Source organism: Cupressus sempervirens, chromosome 8 (genome assembly GCF_028749045.1).
Source record: "Cupressus sempervirens isolate cs-2001-9-10 chromosome 8, ASM2874904v1, whole genome shotgun sequence".
Lineage (NCBI taxonomy): Eukaryota > Viridiplantae > Streptophyta > Pinopsida > Cupressales > Cupressaceae > Cupressus > Cupressus sempervirens.
Genome location: NC_143125.1, coordinates 264566338 through 264578543, shown reverse-complemented (window position 1 = coordinate 264578543; position 12206 = coordinate 264566338). Strand labels below are relative to the sequence as shown.

The window sequence follows — 12206 nt, the reverse complement described above, 5'->3', positions numbered from 1 at the left end:
GTGGCAATACCCCTCGAAGCTCCATCAACATCCATATGTAAATACCTAGCCCCCGACCAAATATAACTAGCTATTTTATCAAAACTAGCACAAGACATTTTAGTCTCCAATATTAAGACACAATCAACTTTTTCCTTAAAAATATATTGTTTCAGAGCATATTGCTTCTAGGGATTATTTAACCCCCTCAAATTCCAAGAAAGGAATTTTATTTCTTACTTCTAGAAACTGTCTCTAGTGTAAGTTTCTTACCACTGGCCACATCCCTAGCTATTTTCTTTGTCTTGGTTGCTCTGCTAGATGGTCTTCCAACTATCCTAGAGGTGCCGACATCTAGTTTCCCCCCCGCCCCCCCTCTTCTTCTTCTAGACCTCCCATTCCCCATTATCCTCCTCCTATGGTGAGGTAGGGATAAGCTCCTTTTCCATCTTCTCAATACTTTCCAGTACTTTTGTAGCAATCTCTACTGGGGAGGCTTTAACCATCCTCAAAGGGGTGTACATACTTTTTCCATAATGGCATAGCCTGTGGATAGAATTTACTGTTGGTTGTCACCCTTCTGGATTGTTGGGGATTCTAGGAGAGGGTAAGTCACGTCTATTTCACCTTTCTCTAGTACCACACCAGCCATAGGCCCCTCCTTAGGTGAGCACAATAGTTCCTCTAATTCCCTTCTGAAAGGGTATTCCTTTGAATTCATCTTGTCCTCCAAAACTACTCCCCCCCTAGGGTCCAAATTTTTTTCCAGAGTGGGAAGCACAATGGGAGTAGAATTAGGAGGAGTCTTTGCCACCTTTTTGGATATCTCTGAAGGTTCACCCAAGGACTCAATAACAATCCCTAGAGAGCCCTCTTTCTATTTGTCTTTCTACATTTGGGCTTTACAATCCATGATAAGTTGTCCAAATTGACCACATCTTTGGTAAAATAGGCCAGCATTCTCATATTCTATAGGCTGAATTTTCTCACCCCATTTAGTCCTCAATGTGACTATAGTGGGGAGTGCTCTATTCAAGGCTACATTCACACAGAACCTTGCATAAACTAGCCATGTTTTTTGCATAGTCACTTTATCCGCTGTGACAAAATGACCAAAAGAATTCCCCACCCACCTTAAGATCTTCTCATCCCAAAATTCAAGGGGGAGTCTAGGTAACCTAACCCAAACTGGGGCAAGTTTGTTCAACTCTGCGCTAGCATCAAAGCCCAGATGCCATCTTGTTAGGGCAAGATAGTGCTTCCCATAATACTAAGTACTAGAGAGAATGGAGTTGAAATTCTCCTCCATAATAAATTTGAAATAAAAGAGACCACTAGGCATAGCATAAACAATTACGCTTCCTTTGACCTTCCATTTCTGACTCACCCATTTATGTACCATCTCAATAGTGGGACGAAATGCAATAAATCTACCAACAACACAAAGTTTGAGGTCAGAGGTCACATTGTCCACCACACTATCAAGGAGGGATGTCATAGGACCCTCCTGACCATGGGTAATATTGGGATTCTCTGTAGGGGAACTGGCCATTGAGGTGCCAACAAGCACATTCTTCCACCCTGACAGTGATCCATCATCTAGCTTCTGGTCACCCTCTAGTGGACAACTAGCAGGGCTTCCACTACCCAAAGTAGCAGTGTCAGCACAAGTGAACTTGTCAACCCCAATGGGCCCACAACCATCCTGCAAGTCCTCCAAGTCCCTACACACCACAAGCATGAGTTGCAAGTTCGGGCACAGTGGCAGATCTGGAGGCTTAGGGCCTGCCATCATTCAAAATTCAAATTCAAAAAGAGCGGCAAGATTGCAAAGCAATAATAGAGCAATATTTCTAAGTGATGGAATGTTTTTGTTAACAATAGAACAATAGTTTGATAAACAATATAACTGAACAATAGTAACAATAGAACAATAGTTTGATAAACAATATAATAATAAATGAGTAATTTCAACAAATTAATTATTAGTCTATAAGTTTAGAAAATATTTATTGTAAATAAAAACTATTAAGAATATTGAATATTGGTTCTAAATTAAATATTTGAGATCATTATTTTAAAATTAATAATAATAATGTCGAGTAAATTTTTCAATCTCATGAACTTTTAGTATATACTAATAAATAAAATAACATAAAAAATAATAATTATAATATTATAATTTTATAGGATAATTTTATGTTAACAATAGAACAATATTTTGATAAATAGTATAATAATAAATGAGTAATTTTGATAATTAATTATTAGTATATAAGTTTAGAAAATATTTATTGTAAATAAAAACTATTAAGAATATTGAATATTGATTCCAAATTATATTATGAATATTTATTTTAAATTATTAATGCTGATAGGCATTCTACAATGGAAGAATGGGTGGGTGGAGTGGGATTGTGTGAGTGCGTTAATGTTAACATTTATTTTTAGGTTAAATTTAACAACCATCTACATGTCAAAATCCTAATATTTATTATAAACCAAGTATAATATTTAAAATTATTTTATAAACACTACATAAAATATTTGCTAAAATTGTAAAATTTTGAGATATAAATAATCATTTTTTAGAAATTAAAAAAAAGAGTTAAGTTGAAAAAAATAGATGTACAGAAAAATATAAATATTTTTACAAGTGGTAAATTAATTTTTAATTAGTTTAAAATGGATATCTATCAACATTTCTTTAGATAGATTATTGTAAAATATCTATACTAGTATTTATTACTTTAATTTACAATTGTTGATTTCATTAGTATTTTAAATTATTCACGTACTTTGCTTTGTAATTTTTTCAATTAATTTATTTTAGAAATATCATTTTACATTACATTTCAAATTAAAATGTTTTTTCTATTTTTAATTACATTTCCGAAAGCTTACTTCTGAAATATTATTGTTCTAGTAAGTACAATCCAAAGACATGTCCTTTTTAAATGTAGTTAAATTGGTGTACAAGAAAATTAATCTATTATTTATATTGTGTTATTCAAACAAGATACATAAGTTGATTGTGCATAATGCATAACTGTTGTTCTCTATTGATATAATTTATTATTCTAAATAAAATTACAATTGTATCATTTAAAGCAAATATAATTTTATAATTTTTTTCTACTATTAATTAATTAAAAGTACTAGCCACTACGTGGCACTTGTTTTAATATTTATTAGATGATATCTCCATTTTTAATTATTGTTTTTATTTTTCCATTTGTTTATAAAAATAATTACTTGTGATGTCATCTCTATTTATTTAATTTTTTATTTTTAAAATTGATTTAGATTTAATTTTTTAAATTATTTTAATATTAGATTAATTTTTTCTTTAAATATTATATTTTAGTTTCTATAATTTGTTTAGTGAATAGAATATTTGTTAGAGGTGCTGCTATTTTTCTCCGTATTATTATTATTATTTATTTCTCTTATTAATTTTTCATAATAGATTTTTTTTAATGATTCTTTTATTTGACAAATTGGATTTACATAAATAATATTTATTAATCTATTTAAAAGATTTTAATAAATATTATGTTCTTTAAATAAAAAATTATTAAAGATCTAATTTGTTAACATAAGACTGTATTTTAAATCTCCACTTTTAGCTAATATTTTTCTTTTCCAATTTATTTAAAAAATAATTACTTGTGATCTTCACATTAACTCATTAACTCATCTCATGTTGTGATATCTATTTATTTAACTTTTGATTATTAAAATTGATTTAGGTTTTAGTTTTAAAATTATTTTAATTTATTTTTTATATTATTTTAGTTTTTACTTTAAACATATTTTTTAGTTTCTATAATTTTTTAGTCAATAGACTATTTATTAGATATGTTATTTTTTCATTTTATTTATTTTTGTATTTTTCTTATTAATTTTTCATAATAGATTTTTTGATAAGTTTTTTTAAATGATTCTTTTTTCTCACATTTGATAAATTGAATCTAAAGAAATAATATTTATTAATCTATTTAAAAGATTTTTGTAAATATTACATTATTTAAATAAAAAATTATTAATAATATAATTTGCTCATATAAAAATATACTTTTAGAAATAATTTTATTTTGGAGCACCTATTGCAAGCATAAATAAAAGTGTGCAACTGCTAGTTTAAAACTATTGCAACATTTGTGCATAGGTGTTGTCAAATTTTGAGGCGGTTATAGTGCACTATTATTGGGACAACTTTTTGACCTTGGGCGCTTAAGAAATCTCATATGATGTTATTACCCAATAGCTAGAAGTAGTAAAATAGCATATAAAGAGAACTTTAAAAAAGTCAAATCCAATCTACTTTTATACCTAGTGGATGGGTGAAAATTAGCTATAATGACCACTTGTATGCTTCCCCTATTTTTTAGTATCCTTGTATCATGGTAGCAATGTGTACGAGAAAATATTTTAACCCTTATTCTTTGTATGAGAAAATATTTTAACCCTTAGCCCCTCCCTTACATACATATACTAAAATTCAATGATTTGAAATTTACACAATGATTTTGTGTAAAAAGAAATATAAAAAACTTATTACCCAAAAAATATTAGTTCGGATAGAAGATTAGAAACAAGTGACATATAATGGCTTAGTACTTGTCGATAGTTTTAGTATAAATTTAATTTTTATTTAATAAATGTATTATAGTGTAAAGAATATTTAAATTAATAAAAATTTCATATAGTATTTTTATTATATATATATATATAATAGTATTTCTTAAAAGATTATATACAAGTATATATAATATTTTTAATTGAATGAATTTTTTTATATATAAAATGTAATTTTAAAAATACAATATTAAAATTTTTTAAAATTATCAAAGTATCATGTTTTACAATCCATGAAATCCGGCTGGCCCATCTAAGAGTTAAAATGGTTCATCCAATCAAATTATAGAAAAGTACTTTATAGAAATTATTAAGTTAAAAATCTTACGTCTAACTAACTACGCAGAATGTATTGATTTTATAATAAAATCTAATAATCACAAGTTAATGCATGAAATGCAAAAAGTATCACAATAGTACTAAGCCTATGACAAGTACTAATAGTAAAGATAGTTGATGAGATACATAGATAGATAGATAGACGATTTTTAACGAGGCTAAGTGTTCGGTCCCATGGAGGGGGCTTTTAAAAAAATTCAGCACGTACTCTACATATTTCTTAAGAGTATTTTAAAGTGGGAGGTCCCATAAATTTTGTAGTGAAGTTATTCTTAAATAGTTTAAGCCCCATAATTTATGGATGCCGGTGTGCGGGTGGTCTCATGATTTTTAATATTTGAAAATATTCAATTCACTTACTAAATAAATAAATATGTTTTAATAATTTATTAATAAATATTAAAAATTGGTGTATGATTGACAAGTGGCACAAGAAAAGTCTAAGCTGGTGGGGCAATTTCTAGCCCTCCATCTTTTCCACCCGCTTAAATCTGCACCTTAAAAAGTAGAGGCTGCTACTTTCGAGGAGAAGATTCTAATTAATCCCGTAGAAAACTTTTCTTTGATTTCATAGGACCACCGTGACCCACTCCACACAAATATATCTGCAACTCCCTCGTGGGATCGCACACTAAGAATAGCCTATGGGAAAGCTTTCCAGCTAAACCAGATTTAGTAATTCAAATTTTTTTTATGGATTATGATGAGCCCACCAAACTTCTTGCAGAATAAGTTAAATAAATTAAATGTCACCTATGTTTGTAATATTAAAATAATAATAATAATTATAAAAATCTAAAGAATTTAGAAAAAAAGGGTAAAAATTTATTAAGACACAAAAGACTACAAGAAGAACTCAATAAGGAACTCTGTCCTGATGTTCATCAAATTCTTGCAACAGATCAAACAGCAGCTGTCCCCTATCCATAATAGTCAACCCCGGTGCATGAACAGAAAACCAAACAATCAACAGCTTTGTTCCATAATTCAAATGATTGTAGGAACTAATGAGACTCAAGGAATTAGAAAATGTCTCCCAACTGTAGCAAGGACATTTCTATTGTTTTCAATACACAAAGCCTCGTTATGGAAGCAAACAATTCCTTCTCAAGGGCAGTCTTGTGATTAGTTGCGGTATGGTGAGTACTTTGACTCGAGTAGAACATTTTATTTCATTAATTCAGAACATTTTATTTCATGAATGACTCGAGCATTCATGGCTGTACCTTCAGGGTTTGGCTATGAAAGAGTTTAGAATTGAATGTGGTGCATAACAGTAAAATAGTAGAATGTAACTGCACTAACTTAGTTTAGTATCTTGATTTTCCATAGGGTAGGAGATGGTATCAGCATATATGGAAGTCATCTGTGTTGATTTTGTGATAAAGTTTTGATGTGTTTCTGTAGTTTACATGGCGAAGGAGAAATCGGTGATGTTGGGCTCGTTGTCTTTTGCAGTGGAGGGCTGCCTTGTTGTAGTGGACTGTGTTTTCTTCTCTGGCTGGGAAGTGGAAGTTGAAATTGAAGTTGAGACAGGGTTTGTATGTTTGGGAAAGAGATGGTGAGGAGGAGAAGGAGAAGGAGAAGGCTGTTCCATTTCATAATCTGATGCCTCATAGTCTGAATGGTAACTTCTCCTTGAGATATCTGGACTCTCAATATCTCCCATGTTTTTGTATTTGTGGAGCAAGTGAATTGGTGATGATCCATGGCTCGGAGTTGTTTCACCACTTCGAAATCCACTTCCAGAGTATTCAGGCCTCTTGTTTCTCTTCCTGTTTCTCTTGGCATTTTGCTGCCATCTCCTTAGTGCATTCGCTGTCTGCTCTTCGAATATAGCCTTCTTCATGTGAGAACCCATCTGCATAAACCATTGCCACTGGTCTTGTTATCTATAGTCTACTTCACTTATTTCTCAAACTTTAGAATTGAGGGGAATATTATGCACAATAAAATCCACATCTTTCAAGGTAACAAATTGAAATAGATTACAACATGATGCTACTAATTTGAATGTAGATCAGGAGAACACCCATGTTTAATTCTATCTTGTAGGTCCATAAGAAGAAATACCTGTGTGACAAGTGCATAGAGAGGAAGCGTGATATAGCTGCTCAGGAACTGCACAACAATCCTACACACATGCACAAGAAATCCATGTCAGTCTACATTAGTCTCTACAACATACTCTGATATTTTTTTGTCTGCCAAATGGAAAGGGGAATAGAAGCCAAAACCCTCTTCAAAGGCTTTCCATTCTATCCTAAATCAATCGTCGTTGCTTTAGGGAAGAATACTGTGTGTCAATAGTAGCTGAAATTGTAAATGAACAAAACGATATCATTTGTTGACTCACCCCATTGTAAGTCTGATAATGATAAATGCGAAATTTTCATGGAAGCAAGACCTCAGGCTAAACTCATACTGCAGTTGCCAAAAAGGGAAATTTAAATAAGCTGAATTTATACAGGATGATGTAAACAATTCAACTGTACTAAATTGTGTTTGAAGTATTTAGACAACTATATATTATTGACCAAGTAACATAATGCTTACCCATATCCATAAAAAGTAAGCAAGCTGGAAAGCATTCTGCACAAAATAAGTTTGAATTGATCTGTCAGTGTATTTTCCAGTGAGTAATATGAACTAACATTTACATTGAGACTTTAGCTTGTAGAGAATTTGATACCTGGAAGAGAGTGAAATGTATGAAAAAGAGAACAAACTTTGGGCTATTGAACCAGAATCGTTTATCACTAGGCTGCACTACTGGTGTTCCTTTGACTACAGCATGTCTCTCATGGATTTCAATTGCCATCTCCGTTATTATCACTTGTAGTTTCATTCCAACCAACAGAGTTATCTGCATTTTGTTAACAAATTGCCAATGATCATAAGAAATGCATGGAGAAAATCTGAGCTGATGTTTCCATTGATAAATACAACCTTCGTAACTTACACATAAGGGCACGAATGAGAGCCAAAAGTAAGCGTACCACCCTGTTCCCAGAGTCAATCCATACAATCAACAAAAGAATATTAGTCTCTAATAGAGCAGCAACAATACTTATGAATGAAGGTTTGGCGGAGGTGGTTTTTATGATGAAGACTTACCAGACACATTCAGAAGCAGAAAGACCACAGCAAATGCCCACAATGGAGGGCTGCATACATCCCAACGAAAGGGTTTGTTAATTTATATGAAAGAGGCAAATCAGGGCAGCACATACATCCCAAAGAAACGGTGTGTTAATTTATATGAAAGAGGCAAATCAGGGCAGCACAGGAAAACCCATTAGGGGAAGAGACACAGTAGTCTTAGGGGTCCACTGACTGTCATATGGTAGATGTCATAGATACCTCTCAAAAATCGATTACATATGTACTAATAGTCGATTATTTTTTATGCTTTCTTGATTGGTGATTGACCCATTTGTGCACCACTATTAGGACATTTCATAATGACTACTGGAACATTTTACCACAAGTATGGGTATTTTTAGTGTTTTTTGAGGGAGCAACTATTGGGGGTGAACATCACAGGTATCAGGCGAGTGTTTTAAAATGGCACTTTTCGATCACTTGACAGTCCACGGCCTCTACAAGAAGATCCGTAAATGCCCAAATGCTGAAACCTTAAATTTAAGAAGTACCCCAAAAAATATGACATAATTTGTCTTACAGTTTAAGAGATCTATATGCACAAATCTAGTATAGACGACTAGGTCTCTTCCCCTATAAACATCTAAGGAGGAAAGGTTTACTAACCTGATTCCAACTACCACCTTGAAGTCATCGTCCAAAGATCTTTTTATATATTTCTGAAAATCGAACTTGCTATTTGGAGCCAGGTGGGCCTGGTTAGTACAAATTTTTCGTTAGGATGAGCTGTGTACGTACTTAAACTAAAGAAACTGTAGAAGAATATTCCAGGTAAGTGATCCTTACAACAATGAAGCCATGGCGCAAGGCTAGGTAATCAACTTTGGGTACCGACCAAAAGAATTGTCTAAAGAAGCATACCTGTAATTCAAGGAAAATTAATTCTAAACCATAGATGTGAAGCCAATATGCATCCCTTTATTATGTTTGAAGGTGAGAAGCACTTACAATCCATTTAAGCACTGGGTTTCGGGTCCAGAAACTTGTGTGACGCCTTACGAATGAAGTTTCGTGGGTAAATCTGAATCTTGCAGGATCTGCTTGTACAAAGAATCGAAATAATAGATTTTGTTCAATTCAGGTTTATCAGTATATGAAATGGAAAACATTGAAAGATTGTATTAGTTTTGATCCAAACAGAAACATTTACTGAAGGACTATTCTAAAAAGAATAGTCAACATAAGAGGACAACCCCACATCCACTGCTGACCAAAGTCCCAAACTGATTCAATTGCCAAAAAACCCGAAAAGTACTCACCAGTTGAAAATTGATATTCCAACGTTTGGGTTTCCTTCTCCCAAGATTTCCAACGCCTCATCTGAGCATTGACAATTCTTGCTTATTAAAAACATGTGTTGAATGAATATGGAAATCCATCGCAGTAGGATCTTAAGTCCAATCTGAATAAATGATTCCAATAAACACTATTAAATTAACAGTGCATAAAATAAAGCTGTGCCCTCCATTGCGCTTACTTTTGCTCTTCCTAGGGCCATGGTTATGACGCTGTATAAGACATGTAAAATTGCCAATACAAAGATGAATATGTGGAGTTGGTGTATGCCGCTCTGCGAAACAAGAGGATACATGCCCTGCACACACAGACAGAAATAACCATTAAAAAAACGTCAAAGATAAAAAGTTGGTCTACATTTGTCATAAGCTAAACACAAAATGGGCTAAACAGTTTGAAACATTCCCTAAAAGCATCATAGAACATGAACCAGAGAGCAATAAGAAAATAAGTAAGAATTGGGCTTTAATGTCTACTTTTTTTGTACACGGATCCAGCTCCCCAGCAGGAGCAGCCAAAACACGCCTCCATGAGACTTGCTCATTAGAAGACATAGATGCCCACAGTAGTTTCCGGCGATCTCCATCTTCTGAATCACCGTCATCTTTCGACCCTTCATATTTCACCTTTTCACAGGGAAGCATGGAGTAAGCTATTTTTTCCGGTATACAAATCTTGGAAATAGGCTGCTGTCCAATCGTCAATAAGAGGGAGATGAACCCCAGAATCATCAATTCTGCACCGGAAAAGGGCTATTTTCAGATAAATCTTTTCGACCACGTGTTATTCGTGGAAAGTTCGTTTGAGAAATTCTATCTAGTAAGTCACTAAGAAAACAATAAACAGTATTCTGATATTTGTTCAAGGCAGCTCTTCATATGAAAATTTGCACACTCGGTAAGAATTTTCAAAACAAACACTAAGTCGCCAACACAGAATGACCCAAAACAAAATCAATAACATGTCATTGTAAATCAATCCATTTTAACGAATCATGTTTTGGGATTACAATATTCCTAGGATATCCTTTTTCTTTCTTGATTTTGCTTAAAAAAATAACAAAAAAAACCAAATTAACAAATTAAAACCCAAAAATTTAAAAACTTCGATGGCTGTATCTTTAGGATGGCTGCATCAAATTCAAAGGTAGGTGATCAGTAACTCAAAACATTTCAATAAAATTCTTGCCTGATTTGATCTTGTCAAGTGCTTCAAATAAAGACTTCTTATTTCCCGCCAAAAGCCACTGCACCACACGATCAAAGGGGATTGTATTAGTACAGAACGGGCATTGAATTTAGCATTGCATTTATAAAAATAGAAAAACAATATTGATGTAATCAGTGGATAGTAATAATGTTGATTCATATTGGAATGTTATGTCACGAATTACTCATAGAATCTGAACTTAAATACAAAATGCAAGATCAGCTTTTCCAAAATATGTCACGAATAAAATGATCCCAACCAGTATGCCCTGGTCAAGAATCCCCTGTTGCAGAGGATATGACCGAAGACGCTAGAATATAGCAATGGGGCCACTTCAAAGTACCTCAAAATCCTTGTATTCAGATTTGAATTGAAATAAGAACATATATAAGGATTTTGGGCACTAAGGACTTGAGCAGTGTTGTCGAAAATAAAATAATTAAACATAATCCAGAGTTTTACTTCCTTACTCCAAACGCTAAAGATGTCTTTTTGAATGTAGATTTCAATTAAGCCAGTGAATTGAAGAGTCTGGTTGTAGGAAACAAAGCCTCACCTTTCCAACGCGATGAATAGCTTGCTCAAGCATTATGGAAATGACAATGATTACTAAACAAACAAGAGCTACTGCCCATGTTGGAGTTTCCTTTAAAGAGCGGTCACCTGCAGCTGGTGCCATTACTGGCTTCTTTTCAGGGCCCTTGATTTCTTCTTCCTCGTAATAACCTTAAACTCACTATATATAACTATCAAATCTATTGCCAAATTATTGCGTGTTCATGACTTCTTCACAATGACCTTAAAGGCTTACCATTCCGATGTTTCAAAGTGGCCCTAACCTTTATCTTGTGTAATCAAGGAAATCCAAAGAATGGATTAGCAAGTTGAATACCCTCTTCTTTAAGAGCATTGAATTCAAACAGAGGAACTCCAACTCACAAAATATACTCAGCTTAACTCTCAAACTCAAACTCTACTAAGAACAAGTCTCAAGGCTCAAATTCAAGTCTTTCAATACTAAGAATTAAGTGCCAAACCTCTATTTCAAGATCCTCAATACTAATAACAAGTCTCAACTATCTCCTTCTCTATACCTAAGATCTCCCATAACAGCCCAATGAACAGGTGATCATTTTGGAAGCCCTCATCTTCCTTAACAATGAATCTATCCAGACCAATCCCAGCTAACAAAGATTGTTCTTAACTTATCCTGAAACTAAAATTCAATCCATTAAACTCTCATAACTAGTTACCCTGGTTTCTTAAAACCAACAGAACCCAGTGAAACACTTTACAAAAGGAATGCCCTGTTCCTCTGAAGTTTAAAATTCAGGCACAAAACCTCTGATTATAAATGCCCTCAAGTTATTTGTCTCAGCAATTCCGCGTAGGAGAACAGGTAATAATTGGTCAATTTGAGTTTTCAAGAGCCACGACAATCTCGAGAGACTTGAACGTATCTTGATCCTTTAAACAGTAATTAAACTTAAATTATTCGTGCTGGCCTGCAGCACCCACTTAATCCAAACGCTAAGTGCCAGCATTAAACAACAAAACCATCTAGCCGAACAGAATAT

The 12206-nt window shown here is 33.1% G+C and overlaps 1 protein-coding gene across 1 annotated transcript; it reads right to left on the bottom strand.

The window, feature by feature from the left end:
- Positions 1 to 5762: 5762 nt before the first annotated feature.
- On the bottom strand, positions 5763 to 11953 carry LOC149542469 (MLO-like protein 9). The gene is made up of 15 exons (XM_089797411.1): positions 11186 to 11953; positions 10609 to 10666; positions 9897 to 10156; positions 9602 to 9718; positions 9384 to 9444; positions 9073 to 9161; positions 8911 to 8985; positions 8731 to 8819; positions 8077 to 8126; positions 7922 to 7962; positions 7652 to 7825; positions 7516 to 7551; positions 7316 to 7383; positions 7033 to 7093; positions 5763 to 6820 (listed from the first exon to the last, which is right to left on the bottom strand). Exons 1-15 carry the CDS (start codon positions 11306 to 11308, stop codon positions 6368 to 6370), a joined length of 1755 nt encoding a protein of 584 aa, XP_089653537.1. The 5' UTR covers positions 11309 to 11953; the 3' UTR covers positions 5763 to 6367.
- Between the last annotated feature and the right edge of the window lie 253 nt (positions 11954 to 12206).